Here is a 19,853-nt window from a genome sequence, read left to right as displayed (position 1 = left end):
CGTCCCCCGTACATGCCGGGGATGGATGACCACGACAACACGTATGAGTCGTGTACACTGCCTGGGTAACAGACCACCTGTATGTTCATCGAATAGGTCCCCTTCCTATTGGTGAACACGGCCCTGTTATCTGCAGGTGGCCGCACGGCGACGTGCATCCCATCGATCGCGCCCTGGACCATGGGGAACCCGGCCACGGCAGAGAAGCCCACGGCCCGGGCATCTTGGCTGGCCCGGTCCACAGGGAAGCGGATGTAGCGGTGCGCCATGGCATATAGGGCATCTGTCACTGCCCGGATGCACCGATATCTGCGATATGCCGGACAGGTCCCCACTCGGTGCCTGGAATGACCCCGTTGCATAAAAGTTCAGGGCCACCGTTACCTTGACGGACACGGGGAGAGGGTGTCCCCCGCCAGTGCCACGCGGTGACAGGTGTGCCAGCAGGTGGCAGATGTGTGCCACGGTTTCCCGCCTCATCCGGAGTCTCCTCCTGCATTCCCGGTCCGTGAGGTCCTGGTATGACTGCCGGGGCCGGTACACACGGGGCGTCCTCGGGTGCCTCCGTTGCCGTGGGGCCGTGACGTCCTCCTCCCCCTCCTTGTCCTGTCGGTCAGGTGTCCCTCCAGCCTGGGCGGCTGCCGCCTGTCCCTCTGCGGCAGCCTGCGCCGCCTCTCTGGCACGCTCCTCCTCCTCCTCCTCATCCAGGGCAACATAGACATTAGCGGCTGCCGCCACGGCGGCCAACATCGCTGGATGATCGGAAAACATGACGGCCTGGTGGGGGGGGAGGGGAACGGCGACATGTCATCATTGCCCATATCCCCTCCTCCCCCCAGCCAGGTAGCATGGACCGTATGGGTCCAACTGTTGGAGGCTGGCACCTGGCCAGGTGGACCAACTCACTTGCCCTCGCATCCCCCTCCCCGGCACGGACCCGCAATCCCCCTCCCCGGCACGGACCCCCCCCAACCTCCTCCCCGGCACGGACCTCCCCCAACCTCCTCCCCGGCACGGACCCCCCCCAACCTCCTCCCCGGCACGGACCCCCCCCAACCTCCTCCCCGGCACGGACCCCCCCCCCAGCCTCCTCCCCGGCACGGACCCCAACCTCCTCCCCGGCACGGACCCCCCATCCCCCACCCCGGCACGGACCCCCCCCCAACCTCCTCCCCGGCACGGACCCCAACCTCCTCCCCAGCACGGACCCCCCCAACCTCCTCCCCGGCACGGACCCCAACCTCCTCCCCGGCACGGACCCCCCAACCTCCTCCCCGGCACGGACCCCCCAACCTCCTCCCCGGCATGGACCCCCCCAACCTCCTCCCCGGCACGGACCCCAACCTCCTCCCCGACACGGACCCCACACCCCCCACCCCGGCACGGACCCCCACCAACCTCCTCCCCGGCATGGACCCCCCAACCTCCTCCCCGGCACGGACCCCCCAACCTCCTCCCCGGCACGGACCCCAACCTCCTCCCCGACACGGACCCCACACCCCCCACCCCGGCACGGACCCCCACCAACCTCCTCCCCGGCATGGACCCCCCCAACCTCCTCCCCGGCACGGACCCCAACCTCCTCCCCGGCACGGACCCCAACCTCCTCCCCGACACGGACCCCACACCCCCCACCCCGGCACGGACCCCCACCAACCTCCTCCCCGGCATGGACCCCCCAACCTCCTCCCCGGCACGGAACCCCCCCAACCTCCTCCCCGGCACGGACCCCCCCCAACCTCCTCCCCGGCACGGACCCCAACCTCCTCCCCGGCACGGACCCCCCATCCCCCTCCCCGGCACGGACCCCCCTCCCGGCACTCCCCCGGAGCCCAGCCCACTCTAACCACCCCCCCCCCCCCCCCCCCCCCCCCCGCCGCACACACACACACAACCCGAGACACACCTCTCCTCACACATTCAGACTGCGGCCACGCCATCGCCTGCCCAGAGCCAACCCCCCAGGCCGTCACTCACCTCCACGCTGGTCGGCGTGAGCCTGGAGCACCGGGTCACGCCGATGAAAAGGAGGTTTAATTTACGTCGACGTGAACGGTCATCACGTCGACGGGACTTCGGCCCATCCGGAAGGGAGAATATCGGCAGGCCGAAAATCGGCTGCCTTGCGCAGACCCGTGACATTCTCCGCGGCGGCGGCGCCATTAACGCCCCGCCGACTTTTCTCCCTTCGGAGACTTCGGCAACCGGCGGGGGCGGGATTCACGGCGGCCAACGGCCATTCTCCGACCCTCTGGGAGGTCGGAGAATGACGCCCCCTGTGTCTGTCCTTTGTTCATCTCGCAAATAAGGGCACCTGGGTAAAATGTTTTACTAATTAAACTGGTTGAAGTGCCTGCTAATTTGCAGACAATATTTTGCGTCCCTCTGGATGGTCTTTGATAAGAAGTGACCTAGTTGTTCTGAATTTGAACTCACCAACCTCTTATTCTCCAACATCCAGCCTGAGCCGGAATTAAGAGGGCCGTCACCCCAAGTGACGGCCAGGATTCAAGTGGGTGGATGAGAGTACAGGCATTCAACCAGTAAATTGGGCCAAAAACCCATGTCTGTAACACGAGATGAGCTGACTACATAGTCAGAAAGACGATAGTTAGGGCATTGGGTAAACTCTGTGGGAGGGAATCTAGTGAAAGCCGGACCTCTATCCTGGCCGATTCTCACACTTCCATGACAAACCCTAGGAGAGAGAGAATTAGAAATGGAAGTTGTGCCAAATGGGAAGAAACTCTAGGAGATACTTAAACAAAAAATGGCCCAAATGAGTAGAATGGGGTAACACCCCGATATTGGATCTGGGATCCGAAGGAAAAATTTGTTGGGACCATACCCAAAAAGAGTTGCACAGAGGGGCTTCCAAGTTAAGTATGGTGATTGTAATCGTTAGTTGTATGGAGCAGCTCCGCGGGAGAGAGGCAGAGAGTTTAAAATTAAACAGGAATTAGGTGACGCTGCACAGAATATAGAGAAGCTGAAGAGTGTTAGAGGCATGAGAGCAGAGGAACCAAGCCAGCCTGCTGCATATGAGCCAGTTTCAGGCTCTATGCGAGAAGGCGTATCAGAAAGAGCAGCGCGGGATCCAGGATCGAGATGCGGCACAACGAATAGTAGAGGAACTAAAGGAGAAATGTGGCAATCTGCAGGCTGCAGTAAAGGTCCTGCACCAGGCAGAGAAAGGAAATAGATTCTGTGCAGACCATTCAAAGTGCCTGCGCGAGATCGAAAAATTAAAATCTCAATTGCCAATAAAAAGGGGAATTATGTGCATCTTTACAACAGAATTGGGGATGGTGACCCAGGGGCACAGTGGGAAGAAATAGAGCAGGAAAAACTGAACTTCATGTGCTTGAGCCCAGCGATATGTTCCACCTTCCCCAATCCCCAAAATGTAGCCTGGGGACACTGGAAGAAATGAAGGCATCAATTTGGATTTCCGTGGGATATGATAGAGGGGACCCAGTGGGCGGCCTGAACTTTTTCTTTTAATTTTAGAGTACCTAATTATTATTATTTTCCAATTAAGGGGCAATTTAACGTGGCCAATCCACCTATCCTGCACATCTTTTGGGTTGTGGGGGCGAAACCCATGCAGACATGGGGAGAATGTGCAAACTCCACACGGACAGTGACCCAGGACTGGGATTCGAACCCGGGTCCTCAGTGCCGTAGGCAGCAATGCTAACCACTGCGCCACCGTGCTGCCCTTGGACGGCCTGAATAAGTGTAAACAGAAGAAATGGGAACACCCGACAGTTTAAGCCAGTCACTTATGGATGCAAATTATGGCAGTTTATGGGTGGCGAGACCAAGCTCCATATGGATCCGAATGCTCGTCTCGCATGCCACCAAAGGGAGTCGGAAGGCATGTGAGGATATTGACCCAGCTGACAATATACACGAGGCAGGGCGATGCGGAGAATGACCCGTGTCTGAGAGAAGGAAGTACATGAGGTAGATAAGCCCAAACCCACAAGGGCGGGGAAAAGGAACCTTGTCCAAATGAACTTGAACCGTGTGGCGAAACAAGGGGGGTGCAACAGGAATAGAGATAATTACAGAGGATACTCACTCTCATATGCTCCTCCCAACTCTAGAAGCAGAGATCAGCCCCAGGGGAATCCGACGTATTCAGCTCCGCAGGGACGGTGTTACAATTGCGGCCAGACAGTCCACTATGTTAAGAGAGTGTAGGGCACCCCACCGACAAACAAAAGAAAACAGTGGTTTCCAGCACAAAGATCCCGACCCATACCACTGGAAGGACCTGCCCAACAGGCTGCGGTTGCCCGGTAGAGGAAACAGATAACCCATACAGTCTGTACCCCCAGTTAGACACAGAACCAAGGGTGTGACGGTGTCAGGCTTCACTGGTTTGGTTGTGTAACGCCTAGTGAGATAGTATAGGGAGATCCCTGGTACAAGGCGAGGTAGGAGGAGGCTGGCCCATCGAGTTCCTGTGGATCCCGCACTACCCTCAATGCATCTTGCGTCTTGGATAACATGTGACGTACTGGCAAGAAGATCATGTTAAATGGCTTTACAGGACACTTACAGGAAGGGTCCTAGCCGGACCCATTAGAATTCAGACTGGGGGAAGTGTGTGCTACCACTCAGTCATCATAGTCAACCTCCACCCCGAAGCAGAACACATTGTGCATTCTGATTTCATGCGGAAATGTAATCTCTCCTTTGACCCGGCGAATTGTTGTCTTTGGTTGATGGCCCAGACAAATGGGGCACCAACAGAGTAACCATAGGGAGCTATGTTGATAGGATTTCCACCATCAGGGAGTTATGGTAAAACCCACAGACATGACAGATGACTCAGGGGCACAAGGAATCCTTGCGAAGCACACAGACATTCGCAAGCCACAAACATGACTGTGGCTGAATGATAAGGGAAGTCATCATAGAAGGCCCCGATCCAAAACCCCAAAGACAGTACGGCTTCCCCAAGCAATCCGAGGGGAAGGTGGCCAAAGTAATCAACAGTTCATTACAACAGGGAGTACTGAACCAATAATAATATTGCCTCCACCAATAATTCGCTGATTTGGCTGGAAATAAAACATGGAGGCTAACAATCAATTACCGGGAACTGAATTGATCCACCCAGGTCACAGCCCCCAGCCCTGAAGCCATGATGAGGCAGGCCCCACACGGCACGTATTTCACAGTGCTGGACATCAGCAACAGCTTCTGGTTGATTCTCCTGGACCGGCAATACCAGGTAAGTTTGCCTTCACCTTTCAGGGGCAGCAATATACTTGGACATGCCTGCCACAGGGCTTCCATAACTAACCCTCCATATTCCACCAGAGACTCCCAAAGGGTCTGGAAGGGCTTTCAAAACCCGTTGTTTGGTGCAGTATGTAATCGATCTCCTCCTCCAGATCAACCCCAAGAAAGCCCAGATTATGAGATCACAGGTTTCATACTTGGGACGGTAGTGACCGAGGGGAAGCACAAAATAGAAAGGAAGCGAATCGAGTCGATAGCACGCATTCCCCTGCCAAAAGACCTGAGCTTGTTGTGCTCCTTTCTGGGCTTGGTGGTGTCTGCTGAAACCACATCGGCGGTTTTGCCACCAAAGACCCCCTTTCAGACCTCCTGATGTCCACGGAAATGGACTGAGCACCACACACAGCCTGTCTTGGAGTTAAAACAGGCCCTAACTCAGGCCCCAGCATTGCAAGTACCTAACCCAGACGTCCTCTTTGCACTAGAAGTAGCCGCCACGGACAGGACACTGGCAGCCATACCTCTGCACGAGCACCACAGGAGAGTCGGGGAGGTGGCCTATGTCTCATGGCTCCTAACCCCAGTTGAACAGGGTTTCTCTGTGTACGAGAAACAGCTTTTAGCAGTTTTCTGGGCAGTGCCATGTTTTAGCTACATCTTTGGCCCATACCCATTAACCATTCTCACCGAGCACACCCCCATAACAGCTATTGTTGGATGGCTGGATTAAGGATGGGACAGTTAATCAAAACTGTATAGCACTGGATCCTCATGCTCCAGGACCGCGACATCGCGATAATGAGTACCCAAACCCCCACCCACCTTCCTAACGGAAAACTCGAGGTAAGGAGGGGAACCTCGTGAGTGCCAGGTCACAGCATTTATGGCAAAACAAAAAGGGGAGGGCCCAGAGAAGCAGAAAAACAGACCATGAAAATATTTGTAGATAAATCCTCTATGATGGAGGACAGGAACAGAAACACAGGGTGCATAATTTATGTGAAAGACCAGCAAGGCAAGCCCCTGAGAGAGATAGCCTGAAGGCTTCCCACGCAGACGAGCAGCCAGGCTGCAGAGCTAGTGGCTGTAACTGACATGTTCAGCCACCCTGATGAGCTCCTCACACCGGCAGACAAACACTCAGACAGCATGTATGTCTGCCATAGTTTAACTGACTTCCTGTCACTGTGGGGAGGTAGGGGATTTGGCTCGGCAGACGGGAAACCTTTCCCGACGGGATCGATGCCGTGAATTTAAGCCAGCCTAAGGTCGAAGACTTTAAACAAGCTCAGACCAGAAACAGATTCAGGAAGGGGCACTCCCCGCCTCCTTTGACAAGTGGTGAGATACAATTACCATAAAGGTCAGGCTTGTCCTTGAGGATGGCCGATATGTGGTACCGACCAGGGACCCAACAAAATTATTTCCCAAAACCACAATGTCCAGGGCCACCAAGGGACAGGAGCCATCGGTGAGCAAATTAAGGGATTGTGCTGGTGGCCAGGTGTAGATAAAGGTGTGTGACATTACGTTGATAACTGCATAGTCTGTGCCTAAAGCAATCCCGACATGTATACTCACAAGGGAGAACTGAGGCACACCCGACCCACAGAAGGCTGCGGGATAAATTTACAGATTGATTACATTGGTCCCCTACCGCCCGGCACGGGGGGTTACAAATACATCCTGGTCGTCATTGACAAGGGAATTAATGTGGCGCCTGGATGTGGAAACCATGATACAGCACCCCAGCCAAGCGGTATATAGAACATAGAACATTACAGCGCAGTACAGGCCCTTCAGCCCTTGATGTTGCGCCGACCTGTGAAACCACTCGAAAGCCCATCTACACTATTCCCTTATTGTCCATATGTCTATCCAATGACCATTTGAATGTCGTTAGTGTTGGCGAGTCCACTACTGTTGCAGGCAGGGCATTCCACGCCCTTACTACTCTCTGAGCAAAGAACCTACCTCTGACATCTGTCTTATATCTATCTCCCCTCAATTTAAAGGTATGTCCCCTCGTGCTAGACATCACCATCCGAGGAAAAAGGCTCTCACTGGCCACCCTATCCAATCCTCTGATCATCTTGTATGCCTCAATTAAGTCACCTCTTAACCTTCTTCTCTCTAACGAAAACAGCCTCAAGTCCCTCAGCCTTTCCTCATAAGACCTTCCCTCCATACCAGGCAACATTCTTGTAAATCTCCTCTGCACCCTTTCCAATGCTTACACATCCTTCCTATAATGCGGCGACCAGAATTGCACGCAATACTCCAAATGCGGCCGCACCAGAGTGTTGTATAGTTGCAACATGACCTCATGGCTCCTAAATTCAATCCCTCTACCAATAAAAGCTAACACACCGTACGCCTTCTTAACAACCCTCTCAACCTGGGTGACAACTTTCAGGGATCTATGTACATGGACACCGAGATCTCTCTGCTCATCCACACTGCCAAGAATCTTACCATTAGCCCAGTACTCAGTCTTCCTGTTATTCCTTCCAAAATGAATCACCTCACACTTTTCTGCATTAAACTCCATTTGCCGCCTCTCAGCCCAGCGCTGCAGCTTATCTATGTCCCTCTGTAACTTGTAACATCCTTCCGCACTGTCCACAACTCCACCGACTTTAGTGTCATCTGCAAATTTACTCACCTTTCGGAATCGACTCTGAAGGTTCTCTTTATATTGTGTATTTATTTATTTTTGTATTTATCTGTATTTGCAACCATTTTATTTGTACATAAGCAGCCTACTTTTCTAGTGAGCCTACAAAATCTCTATGGAATGTATGTATGCTGGGTTCAGGATGAGGATTGTTTGCCTGAAATTCTGATATTTGCCTGTCTGGGAACTTGGTTAGAGTTATGTGAACCGGTTTGCTGACGCTCACTGGATCAAGAGGAGGGACTGTGGTAAAATGGCAAAGGCCTGATATACAGTTGGACACTTTAAATTAAGAATTTAACTTTACAGATTAAAACCACAGTCAGAACCACAGCCAAGCCTGATGGGAATTCAAAGAGCCGAGTTTGAATATAATGACAAGAGCCAAGCAGCCGGGCAAGTCTGGGCCTGTCCCGTAAACAGGAGATCGGGAGATAATCAGCCCCATTCAAATGGATCAATTATTGTGGATTGCCCAGATGGAGCGAGACTTTATGGCACCTAGATTTCCCGCCGTTACTTTATATGGGATAAGGTTATGGGCGGACAATGCAGATGGATCCCTGGGGGGGGGGGGGGGGGGGGGGGAGTTACTGCTGTCCTGCAGAGTTGCAATCAGTAACCGCACTGGGTGCTGCAATCCCCATCCTGAGATCTCATGGCTGAGAGACAGAAAAACCTCTGGAAGGACACAAAGAGGAGGATAAGAATCGCGCACCCAGGGACACTCCCAGCGAAGAATCGACGCAGAGGCAGCGGAGAAGACTCGACGATGGACCAGAGGAAAGATGGAAGCAGCATGCTAGACCCACCAAGGACCCTGAGATGACAGAGACTCAGAGGATTGGACCCGCAGCTCGATCATGTTCATTGGCACGGGTAGTATTAAGAATCTTGGGCATATTTTAGTTGATTTAATTTTGGGAGGGAATACTGTTTTACGGTCTTTGAACATAAACTTGGGTTGAATTGTGAACTCTGTTTATCCTTTGTTAATTTTGCAAATAAAGCCACCTGGGTAAAACAATAATAAACTGGTCAAAGTGCCTGATCATTTACAGACAACACCTATATCAAGATTGACAAATTCTCTCTGCAATATATCAGAAATAATAATTTCCCCACATGCCCGAAGCCATTGAAACACATTACCCATTGGACTTACGTTTATAAGGCTTTTGACAGGTTAGTATCTCCCAGATGACAATTCCATAGCTATAAGATTATGAATAGAAAAAGATCACAAAGTTACTTGTTGTCATTTGTTTCAGGAACAAGTAACATCACAGCATTAAACGCGTGAGGCCAGGTTAAAGGCGAAGCAATCAATCTGATTGACAATGTGATCATCCCCCTTGGCGGGGGCATAAACCAAATTTACCAAATTAAGTCCTGGAGGGGGGAAATGATCAGGTTGGGAACGAGTGAAGAATGCTACCTTCCATATTATAAGTGGAGAAAATGTGAGAGAAATCCCCCAGGGACTCAGGCACTCGCCTACCCCCACAATCTGCAGGGAAGAAACACGCAGCACTGGGTTCAGAGAGTGTCATCCTTGTCAGGCTGGTTGGCCTCATCACTTGCTTTCCCCACCATTCTCTTAAATGATCCCAAGAAGGATTTTCAATAATATAATAGGATAGTCACCAAGACAATTCCCTATCATAAACCAAACTGTTACTCAAACTATCATGTACTAAAAACAGTCTGCTTACGGTGACTTTTTGTTTTAAATCTGCTGCTCAACATTTCCAACCATAAGTATTAAAGCATCTGAATAGTATCGCTGATGCTGCTTATAACCAAAAGGCAGAAAGTAATCTCAAGTCAAATGAACCTTTGCACAGTTAGCCACAAAACAAAACTGCAGCTCAGAAAGTGAAAGTCAGATTCTCAAACACGTCAGCACCATAAGCAATTCCACTGTAAACTACTCCCAGAGTTCCTGGCTCATTGAGCTAACAGTACGCTGTAGGCACTACTCCCAGAGCTCCTGGCTCATTGAGCTAACAGTACGCTGTAGGCACTACTCCCAGAGTTCCTGGCTCATTGAGCTAACAGTACGCTGTAGGCACTACTCCCAGAGCTCCTGGCTCATTGAGCTAACAGTACGCTGTAGGCAGTGTTGGGTGCTTACAATTCACAAGTCTCTGTGCATATTCAAAGAACAAAGAAAAGTACAGCACAGGAACAGGCCTTTCAGCCCTCCAAGCCTGTGCTGACCATGCTGCCCGTCTAAACTAAAATCTTCTACACTTCCGGAGGCCGTATCCCTCTGTTCCTATCCTATTCATGTATTTGTCAAGATGCCCCTTAAACGCCACTATCGTCCCTGCTTCCACCACCTCCTCTGGCTGCGAGTTCCAGGCATCCACTACCCTCTGTGTAAAAAAACTTGCCTCGTACATCTCCTCTAAACCTTGCCCCTCGCACCTTAAACCTATGCCCCCTAGTAATTGACCCCTCTACCCTGGGAAAAATTCTCTAACTACCCTGTCTATGCCCCTCATAATTTTGTAAACCTCGATCAGGTCGCCCATCAACCTCCGTCGTTCCAGTGAGAACAAACCGAGTTTATTCAACCTCTCCTCATAGCTAATGCCCCCCATACCAGGCAACATCCTGGTAAATCTCTTCTGCACCCTCTCTAAAGCCTCCACATCCTTCTGGTAGTGTGGCGACCGGAATTGAACACTATACTCCAAGTGTGGCCTAACTAAGGTTCTATACAGCTGCAACATGACTTGCCAATTTTTATACTCAATGCCCCGGCCAATGAAGGCAAGCATGCCGTATGCCTTCTTGACTACCTTCTCAACCTGTGTTGCCCCTTTCATGACCTGTGGACCTGGTATTCAATGATTTACAAGCTTTTCAAACGATGTGTAGGCCACCCTTGGTAATCCTTTCAGCATATTGGAGGATGTGCTATTTTTAAGTACCAAAGGATTACACCACAAATCATGCTTGTAGTCTGGTCTGTTGCTCTCAGATGTAATGACTGTGTATCCTGAGGAATGTGGCAAAGGAAAGTGTGCGTGTGAGAGTGTGTGTGTGTGTATGTATGTGTGTATGTGTGTGTATGTGTGTGGGTGTGGCAGGGAGACTGCAGGGAGTGTGATGTTAATTCCAATAATTGTAAATTGAGGAAGAAAGAGTCTGAAGCTAGCCTAATAAGTTATGGCATGTTAATTCCAAGACGGGGGGGGGGGGGGGCTGGTGTCACTGGAGATGTCCGCTGGCACCATCGAGACCTTCTGCGCCCATTGCACCGCAGGGTCTGGGGTATCTTATTAACCCTCTTAACCACGTTTTGCTTTGATGTTTTACATTTCATTTGTGATTTGTTTAAGGGCAGTATCCTTTTAAGGGGCTGCCTTTTCATTTGACCCTCAGTTTGTTTGATCTAGTTTACTTGGTTATTTGATTTGCACTAAAATAGGGTAATCCGCTGACCTAGAGCATGCTCTGGGGGTCCTGGCTAGAATCCCACTGCTTGAATTTGAATTCAATACAATTGTCCTGAGGCAGACATGGGTGAGCTGAAAAATTCACAATTGTCAAAATATCTCCAGTGGGAAATAACAGGCTTCCATTCTTGGACAAAACATGGCCAAGCCATATATTAAATCTTTTACATATCAGCAGATCTCTCATGTGTAAGAATCTTTCCTGTCTATTTCCTTTGTTCACATTTCTTTGACTTTATTTTATTGGTTTGGTTTGTGGATCAATAATTGGGATGTGCCTTTAAGTAGAGAGAAGAAAGCAGAAGACTCAAAGTTTAAAACAGCCTGCTTGTAGGACACTGTATTCTCAGGCTTTGTGTTTGGGACAAGAAGCCCCAGACTCTTCAGTACCAATTAGATGGGAAGAACCGGTTTTGGAGGGAATCGTTTTGATTGGTTAACTGGCAACCAATCGGTTGGCCAGGCAGAGTGTTCTGCCTAATAACAGTCAGCGATTGGTTCCTGATGGGTGATGTTTCTGAGAGGCCCTTCCAGACGTGATCAGACACAGAAGTGAAGGGAGTTGTGTTCTCTCTATGCTGCCTGCAGGCGGAAGCTGAAAATATTTTCAGTGTGTCAAAACCTGCAGCTTGTTGCTTGTTAGGGGCTGAAATTAAATAACTGATCTGCTGTATTGAAAGCAGGGAGTGTCTAGTGTATCCTTTGCTGTGAACCTCAAATGAAGTGGAGCCTGCAGGGAAGGTAGACAACCATACCTGAGAAGATCATATCAAGTCAGGAAGAAAGGAAGTACTAAACTGGAAGCCTGAACTTCAGAAAGATATTGACTGGAAGTCATCTCTGCGAATCAAAGATCCCGATCCTTTTATTTTATTAATATTTTCTTTCCCTTTCCACCATCCTTTCCCCTCTTTGTAGTTTATCTGTGTGTGTGTGTGTAAAGAGTGGTGTGAGTTAGAAAGGAAGGGTTTTGCAGTAGATAGCCAGCTATGTTTTCTAGTTTAATTGCTAATAAAAGGTTACTCATGTTTTAAAGCTACAAACCTGGTGACTAGTTTATTGGACTCAACCAAAGACCTTGGGTATTTAAATAAAACTGATTTCGCTGGTGTTACGATTCCGGGTCATGTGGGGCTGGAATTGAGCGCGCACTACCGCAGGGTGTCATGTCCCATGACATTGCTGGACTGTGGGCGAAGTGAGGAAAAAAGTCAAAATAAAGTTCTGATTGCTAACGAGGTGGTGGTGCAGCAAATATCCACTAGACAGGTTCCTGGGATGAAGGCTGTCTTACTATGCAACTGAATACATTAGCTCTATATTCTCAGACATTGAGGAGAATGTGAGAAGTCTCAATGAAACATTCAAGGTTCTGAAACGGCTTGACAGAGTCGACGCTGTCATGTTATTTCCCCTGGCTGGGAATCTGCAACACAAGGTCACAATCTCAGGGGAAGTGGGCAATCATTTAGGACAAGGAAGATTTTCAGTCAGATTTCTGTATCCAGAGGGTTGTGGATGCTTCATTGTTGAATACGTTTAAGGGTGAGATGGACAGATTTTTTGATTTCTCAAGGAATATGGGGAGTTGAAGCCCAAGTTCACCATGGTTGTACTGAATGAAGGAGCCCATATTGTCCACTTTTGCTCTGTTTCCTGTGTTCTTATCTAATGACGTGAGTTAGAAAATGTCCATGTGCAGACATACAGTAATTCGTTTTTAACTTGCCATTCGGGCACAATACTACTGTTAAACCAAATATTCAAATGAGTCAATCACTGTGTTAAGCCACTGGTCCACAAGGCCACAGCAAAGTGAAAATCTATCCAATAGACAGGGCTGGCTCAGCGTCAGCTGGTGCTGCCAACACAGCCTTGCAATCTGGCAACAAAATAGCTCCAGCAAGAGACAGTATCGCAAGGGGGTGGGAATAATTGGGAGGGCAGCCAGGTAGCACCAAGAGATCTCAAATAGTTGATGCCACATTTTGTATTTTTGAGTTACTTAAATAACACTTGGGGATTCTTGGTCTGATGAATTGTTGAAAACAGATTTCAGAAACACAAGGCAAAATTCTGTCCTTAGTGTAATTGAGGAACTTGTTGAATTGTTGAAAACAGATTTCAGAAACACAAGGCAAAATTCTGTCCTTAGTGTAATTGAGGAACTTGTCTTACTTACCTGTACACATCATACTTCACAGTGTTTCTGGTATTGATGCCTTTAAAGCATTCGGGTGGCATATAATAAAGTGTGCCCTCAATTTTGTCATTATTGCTATTCTGACTGGTGGATAGCCGCCATTTTGCTAGGCCAAAGTCACAGATCTAGGCAGAAAGAAAGATCAGCAATGAGTTTAAGATGACATGGAGCAAGAAGGTTCCTTTTCACTCAGGAAGGAGTGCCGAATTGGCCAAGTCATCTGACATTGTGGAAACTGTTCCACAAATATAATGAGACGATTCCATGGCAATCAGGATGCGAGAGCTTCATGTGAAAGCAAATGTGAGCTGCTTTTAACTTGCTATTTGTGACTTTGTTTCCTGTCGTCCTATCCTCAACGATTGGGGAATGCATACTCGCCCAATGAACATACAATGATTGTGCAAGTCTCACCCTCCTTTCCAACAGCATCCTGTAGATCCTGCCTCCAAGCCCTGGGTTCAGCTCACAAAAGAATCATAGAATCACGACACTGCAGAACGGGGCCATTCAGCCCATCGAGTCTGCACTGACCCTCCGAAAGAGCACCCCAGTCAGGCCCACATTCCTGCCCTATCCCCACCTCACCTAACCTGCACATCTTTGGACTGTGGGAGGAGTTCCACACAGACACAGGGAGAACATACAAACTCCACAGTCACCCGGGTCCCTGGCGCTGTGAGACAGCAGTGCTAACCACTGTGCCGCCTAATTGTTGCAGATTGTCAGGCAGTTTATTTATCCAAAATGTTAACTTAACTTTTCACCTGGTAAATGCTGCCTGACTTACTGTGCAGCATTCTGATTTTATTTTAATATCTACCATTCGCTGTTTTTCTTTTCTTTCTTTATTTTGCAGGTATTGGCTCTGGAGAGAAGCCACCATTTCTGAAATAAGTCTCTAATCTTCCCAAAGCAGGACTGCTGAGATCATAAGAGCACAAGTCAGCGATGGTAATATTATTGGCTTTTTAAGAATAGTGCATCAAGCTTGACCTTATATTCAATTTACCTTAATGCGATAGTCCTTGTTCAGGAGAATATTGGCAGGTTTCAGGTCATGGTGAAAGAGGGCTGGCTTGAGGTTATGTAGGTAGTTCATTCCTAAAGCGATCTCATATGCAAAACACAAACGGAGAGGCCAAGGGACTAGCCTGCACTCAAGGAGTTTATCCAATGATCCTTTCTCCATGAATTCAGTTACCATGCCAAGCAATGGGATTCCATTCTCAACGGGAATTTCAGTGACTCCATATAACCGAAGAATGTGCTCAAATTGTGCTTTGTGCATCTTCATTCCTTCTTCAAATAATCCATGTTCATCTCTGTAATTGTATGCAGATCACAGATACACTTTATCACCATCACAGCTTATATGAACAAAATCTCTCATACAATCATAAAATTCCTACAGTGCAGGAGGCCATTTGGCCCATCGAGTCTGCACCAACCCTCTGAAAGAGCACACTACCTAGGCCTCCCCCACCGCCCTATTGCCGTAACCCTACATTCCCATCTAACTTACACAACTTTGCGCACTAAGGGGCAATTTAGCATGGCTAATCCACCTAACCTGCACATCTTTGGACTGAGGGAGGAACCAAAGCACCCAGAGGAAACCCATGCAGACAGGGGGAGAACGTAAAAACTCCAAACACTCACCCAAGGCTGGAACACTCGCCCAAGGCTGGAATTGAACCCGGGTCTCTGGAACTCTGGGCAGCAGCGCTAAACACTGTGCCACCGTGTCGCCCCTGTCTCAGTTCCCACCCTGCTCAGTCTTACAATCCAACCACAGTGCACCAATGGCTAGTATCAAGAATTCAGTTCTGTGGAAATTACATATGGAAACAATGCAATGCAAAACTGCATTAAAACATCACAACTTAAAAACTGTTGGGACACCAACAATTTATCGTGTTCATTCTCAGAATGCTCCAAAAGCACTTCACAGCCAACTTTTCAGGGGTAAGGGAGGCTGTGGTGTTGTGGTTTTGTCGCTGGTAATGCTCTGGAGACCTGGGTTTGAACCCCACCTTGGCAGATAATGGAATTTAAGTTCAATATTTTTCAAAAATTAAAGGTCCAATGAAACCTTTGTCAACTTGTTGTAAAATGCCATCTGGTTCGCGAATGCCCATTAAGGAAGGAAGTCTGCCATCCTTACCTGGTCTGCACTCCTGACCAACAACGCGGTTAACTAATAGCCTGAACAGTCTGATGTTCATGTACTTGAATGGCAGCTCTGGACCAAACTCTACACAAATAGTTAGGGTTGGTCCGTTTCAAACTGATTACCATTTTAATGGTAAGATGTCCCAATTACTGTCAAGCAATCTCTCTGGGACTGAAAATTAATTATTACAAATGTGAAGTATCAATCCTTTAGCTTTTAACTGTTGTTGGAGATTGTAAAAAAAAAAACATATTTATTGATTTGCTTTTTATCTCTCTCTCAAACCAAGATTCTAGAGGTCTTGTATTGGGTAGTGTCTCTGTGTTCAAGTCGCACTCCCCAGACTGATTGCCATAGAATATTCATGGTTTGACCAAAAAGATCTGCAAAATCTTTCCACTATAGCAGATGGTAAGAGTCTCCTGGACAGCATGTGGTAGCTGCAGTGCAGTAGGACTCCACCTGTACGTTTTTGCCACAGGCTTGAGGGAGATGTCCACGTTCGAGGGACTACGTGAAGGAGATCCCAAACTTGCTTTCTTTCACTTTGTTTTCTCTACCCGATTTGACATGGAATGCAATATTCCAATGAACATGTTCCTGGTTTTCATCCTTCATTGTGCTGTAGTCGTTTCAGAGGGCATTTAAAAGTCAACTGAATCGCTGGAATCACTTGCAGGCAGTACAAGTAAATAAGGACACATCTCATTAGACTTATTTTAATTCAATTGAATTCAAATTTCACTATTTGCCATTTTTGTAGAATTCCTACAGTGCAGAAGGAGGCCATTCGGCCCATTGAGTCTGCACCATACTCCAAAAGAAGATCCCATCTAGGCCCAATCCCCTGCCCTATCCCCATAACCCCAACTAACCGTTTGACACCAACGGGAAATTTTAGCATGGCCAATCTACCTAACCTGCACATCTTTGGACTGTGGGAGGAAACCGGAGAACCCGGAGGAAACCCACGCAGACACAGGGAGAAAGTGCGAACACCACACAGTCAAGCAAGGGCAGAATCGAACCCGGGTCCCGAGCGCTGTGAGGTAGCAGTGCTAACCACTGTGCCACCATGGTGGGATTTGAAACCAGGTCCCCAGAAATTACCCTGGGTCGATAGTCCAGTGACAGTCCCATGGCACCACTGCCCCCCCCCCCCCCCCCATTTGGATCCCAAGTGTTGTGAAAAGGTTACATTTTATCAAATGGCAATTTTCTGTGCAAAATCTCATGGAGATTGGCAAGGCCAAGGGCAGGTCTGATAAATAGTGCCATTTTTGTTGGACAGCTACAGTAAATACTGCTCTATTGCCAATAGATGAAAATGTAGTAAAGCTCTTCACTAGTGTTAAACAAAACGAGGAAGTAGTTCTTCAATTCCATAATTAGAAATCCAACACACCCAGCAGCCCACAAGTGGGACATCTGCAGCTTGCTCGTCCCTGCAGTGATTGAGAGTAAAACAGATATTCTGTTTACTAAAAGAGGAAATTCACATCTAGCAGGACTACCCCCCCCCCCCCCCCCTTCCTACACAGCCAGCTAAGCGATTACACATCTGTAGGATCAGTGAATGTTCAGCTGCCTTTTAGCACTGAGTTTTCTGCTTCTGAAGATATTTCAGTTAAAATTACAGCACAGACTCTTCACATCACAGTATTTTAACAAACTATTTGGATTTCCTGTAAATCTCCGATTACAACCAGCTATTTCCCAGTAATACTGCGCCCACGCCCTGTAACACAAGTGGGACAATTTGGTGGCAGCTCGCTCCGTACTTTGGGTTCCTCTTCAGGACCTTTATCGCTACCGAAATCCCCCAGGCCCGGTGCCGCGCTTTGTAAACTTCGCCAAACCCTCCGGAGCCGATATGCCTCCTCTGCTGCAAATCCTGGGCATGGATGTTGGTGAAGTGAGATGCCGGGTTGTCCGGGGAGCTGTCCGCCTGCAGCCCCTCTGCAAGTCCCGGGTAACCCTGCTCTCCAAACTCCCTCTCCATGCTCAGTGGCGCCAACAGTCAGGAACGGAAGCTTTTATTTCCCGGAAATCCCTTCCCACCCAAGACGTCAAACCGCGCAGTCATCCGCTTTCAATTCATGTGAGCGTCACTGACCAAATTACCAACATTTATTATCATCTACCTGTAAATGCGGTGGAGAGAGGTGACAATGGGCCAATCGTGGTGCAGGTACAGGTAGAGAGTTCCAGGAGTTACCCAGCGATACTAAAGGAAGGGCATCTTTTGCTAGCCCTCCCGAAGTTCATAACCGCCTGGAGCAAAGAACAAAATGCTAAAGTCGCTCTCCCATGAGTACATTCTTTGTGTTTTAATGATATTATTGGTTTTCACACTTTGGGCGCGATTCTCCCATGCCGCACCATAGGGGAAAATCGCCGTTCGCGCCATTTTCTCCCACAGCGCCGGTCTGACGTCGGCAGGCGATTCTCCGAGGAGCGGAGAATCAGCGCCATTTGCGCCGGCGCGTTTGGCGCAGTACCGGTTGCGGGCCGCCGATTCCCCGGCCTTGATGGGCCGAGCGGAAACGACAGAGTCCCACCGCCGCCATTCACACCTGCTCGCAGCCGGCGGGAACTCTGCACGTAGGGTCGGGGGGTGGCCTGTGGGGCGGGAAAAGCGCTCCTTCATCCGGGGGAGGGGGGCCTCCGATGGGGTCTGGCCTGTGATCGGGCCGGCCTCTCCAGCCCCGGACACATTTTATTACGCAGCCGGCCCGTGAACCCCTACGCCATGTTGCGTAGGGGCCGGCGCGTTGAGGAAGTCCCGCGTGCATTCGCGGGTCGGCGCAGCCCAGCTGCGCATGCGCGGGTTGGCACGGCACCCATTTTGCACCGGGAAGGGAGGCTGGAGCGGCGTGAACCGCTCCAGCGCCATGCTGGCCCCTGTGGGGGCCAGAATCGGTAGTGCCCGCACTCGTTTCGCGCCATCATGAAACACAATGGCACGAACACTCTGTCTCCATTTCAGAGAATCGCGCCCTTTATGTTACACGTTTCAGTTTGAGTTTGCAAGTTAAATTACAGGTTGCATTGCCGTGCCGAAGACAAAGCGAGACCTCCCCATTCTGGTTGTTGGTAAAGTACCCCCCCTGTGGCCTGTGATATCAGTTCACAGAATGCCTTATGGACAGGAGGGCTGTGTCCAGCCTCCATAGGGGGTGTTGGGCACAGCCAATCTCTAAGCTCACATCCATGTAGTGTGGAGCATGGCCGGAGATTACATTGTGGAGTATTCCGCTCCTACTACCCCTGGAAGCACGGCTTTACCCACTATAAAGAAGTCGATCCTGGTGTAGACTAGTGTACCTGAGAGAAGGAGAACTCCATCTTCCCTGAGTGTGTGAACCTCCATGGGTCCACTGCCCCCATCTGTTCCATGAACACTCCCAGTTCCTTCGCCATGTGAGATTTTTTTTCCCCTTTTTGGGGTTTGATCTCTCTGTCCATGGGTTCTGTACACAGTCAGTGTGTGTGTCTATGTCAGGGAGGTCCACCATGATATTTTTCATGAATTCCACATTGTCCCAGGTGGAAGCAACACTTTTACAAGAACCACTGGTGCCCCTTCCAGAACACCACTAACCATGGCGCCTCATCCCCCTTGGTCCCTGTGGTAATACCAGGTATTGCAGTACCTGAGAGGTGAATGACCATTAGCTAGACCTAGGAGTTTACCACTGGCTAAAGTACATATATCCCGCCTCTCAGGGTGGGGCTAAGAACCCATGCCATCCCAGCAGCCTTCACTTTCTGTATCGAAGCTGCTGGGTACAGTTCTAGCTGATTAAAGCAGATTAGATATGACTCCCCTTGTCGCGAGAGTTATTAATTGTGCATCAGTCCGTAACTGTCCTCGTCGCTGTGAATGCTGTCCTCTTATATGACTATACCCCTAGCCCTTGTCCCGCAGCACAAATGGTACGCCTGTCCCACCCAGCTCTTTCTTACCCGCAGTTGGCCCTTCTCCCTCAGGGGGTCTCCCGGGAGAAGACTGTCGCGGGGGAAGACTGTCGGCTCTCAAACTTTTCAGATGGGCAAAGACTCTGG

At 49.6% G+C, this 19,853-nt stretch overlaps 1 protein-coding gene across 2 annotated transcripts in view; it reads right to left on the bottom strand.

Annotated features, from left to right (window-relative positions):
• LOC140430765 (receptor-interacting serine/threonine-protein kinase 2-like) overlaps window positions 1-17,816 on the bottom strand; it is a 46,726-nt gene extending 28,910 nt beyond the window's left edge. The window contains exons 1-4 of one of the 2 annotated variants that reach the window (XM_072518444.1): window positions 17,567-17,816; window positions 14,622-14,934; window positions 13,589-13,734; window positions 9,102-9,151 (exon numbers count right to left, since the gene is read on the bottom strand). In XM_072518444.1, coding sequence (XP_072374545.1) covers window positions 9,102-9,151; window positions 13,589-13,734; window positions 14,622-14,934; window positions 17,567-17,787 — 730 coding nt within the window. In that variant the 5' untranslated portion in view covers window positions 17,788-17,816. The remainder of the gene's footprint in view (window positions 1-9,101; window positions 9,152-13,588; window positions 13,735-14,621; window positions 14,935-17,566) is intronic. The other variant, XM_072518445.1, reaches the window with a different exon arrangement.
• Between the last annotated feature and the right edge of the window lie 2,037 nt (window positions 17,817-19,853).

The sequence above is a fragment of the Scyliorhinus torazame genome, chromosome 10 (genome assembly GCF_047496885.1).
Source record: "Scyliorhinus torazame isolate Kashiwa2021f chromosome 10, sScyTor2.1, whole genome shotgun sequence".
Lineage (NCBI taxonomy): Eukaryota > Metazoa > Chordata > Chondrichthyes > Carcharhiniformes > Scyliorhinidae > Scyliorhinus > Scyliorhinus torazame.
Note: the sequence above shows the minus strand (reverse complement) of the source record. Positions and strands in the feature narration are given on the sequence as shown.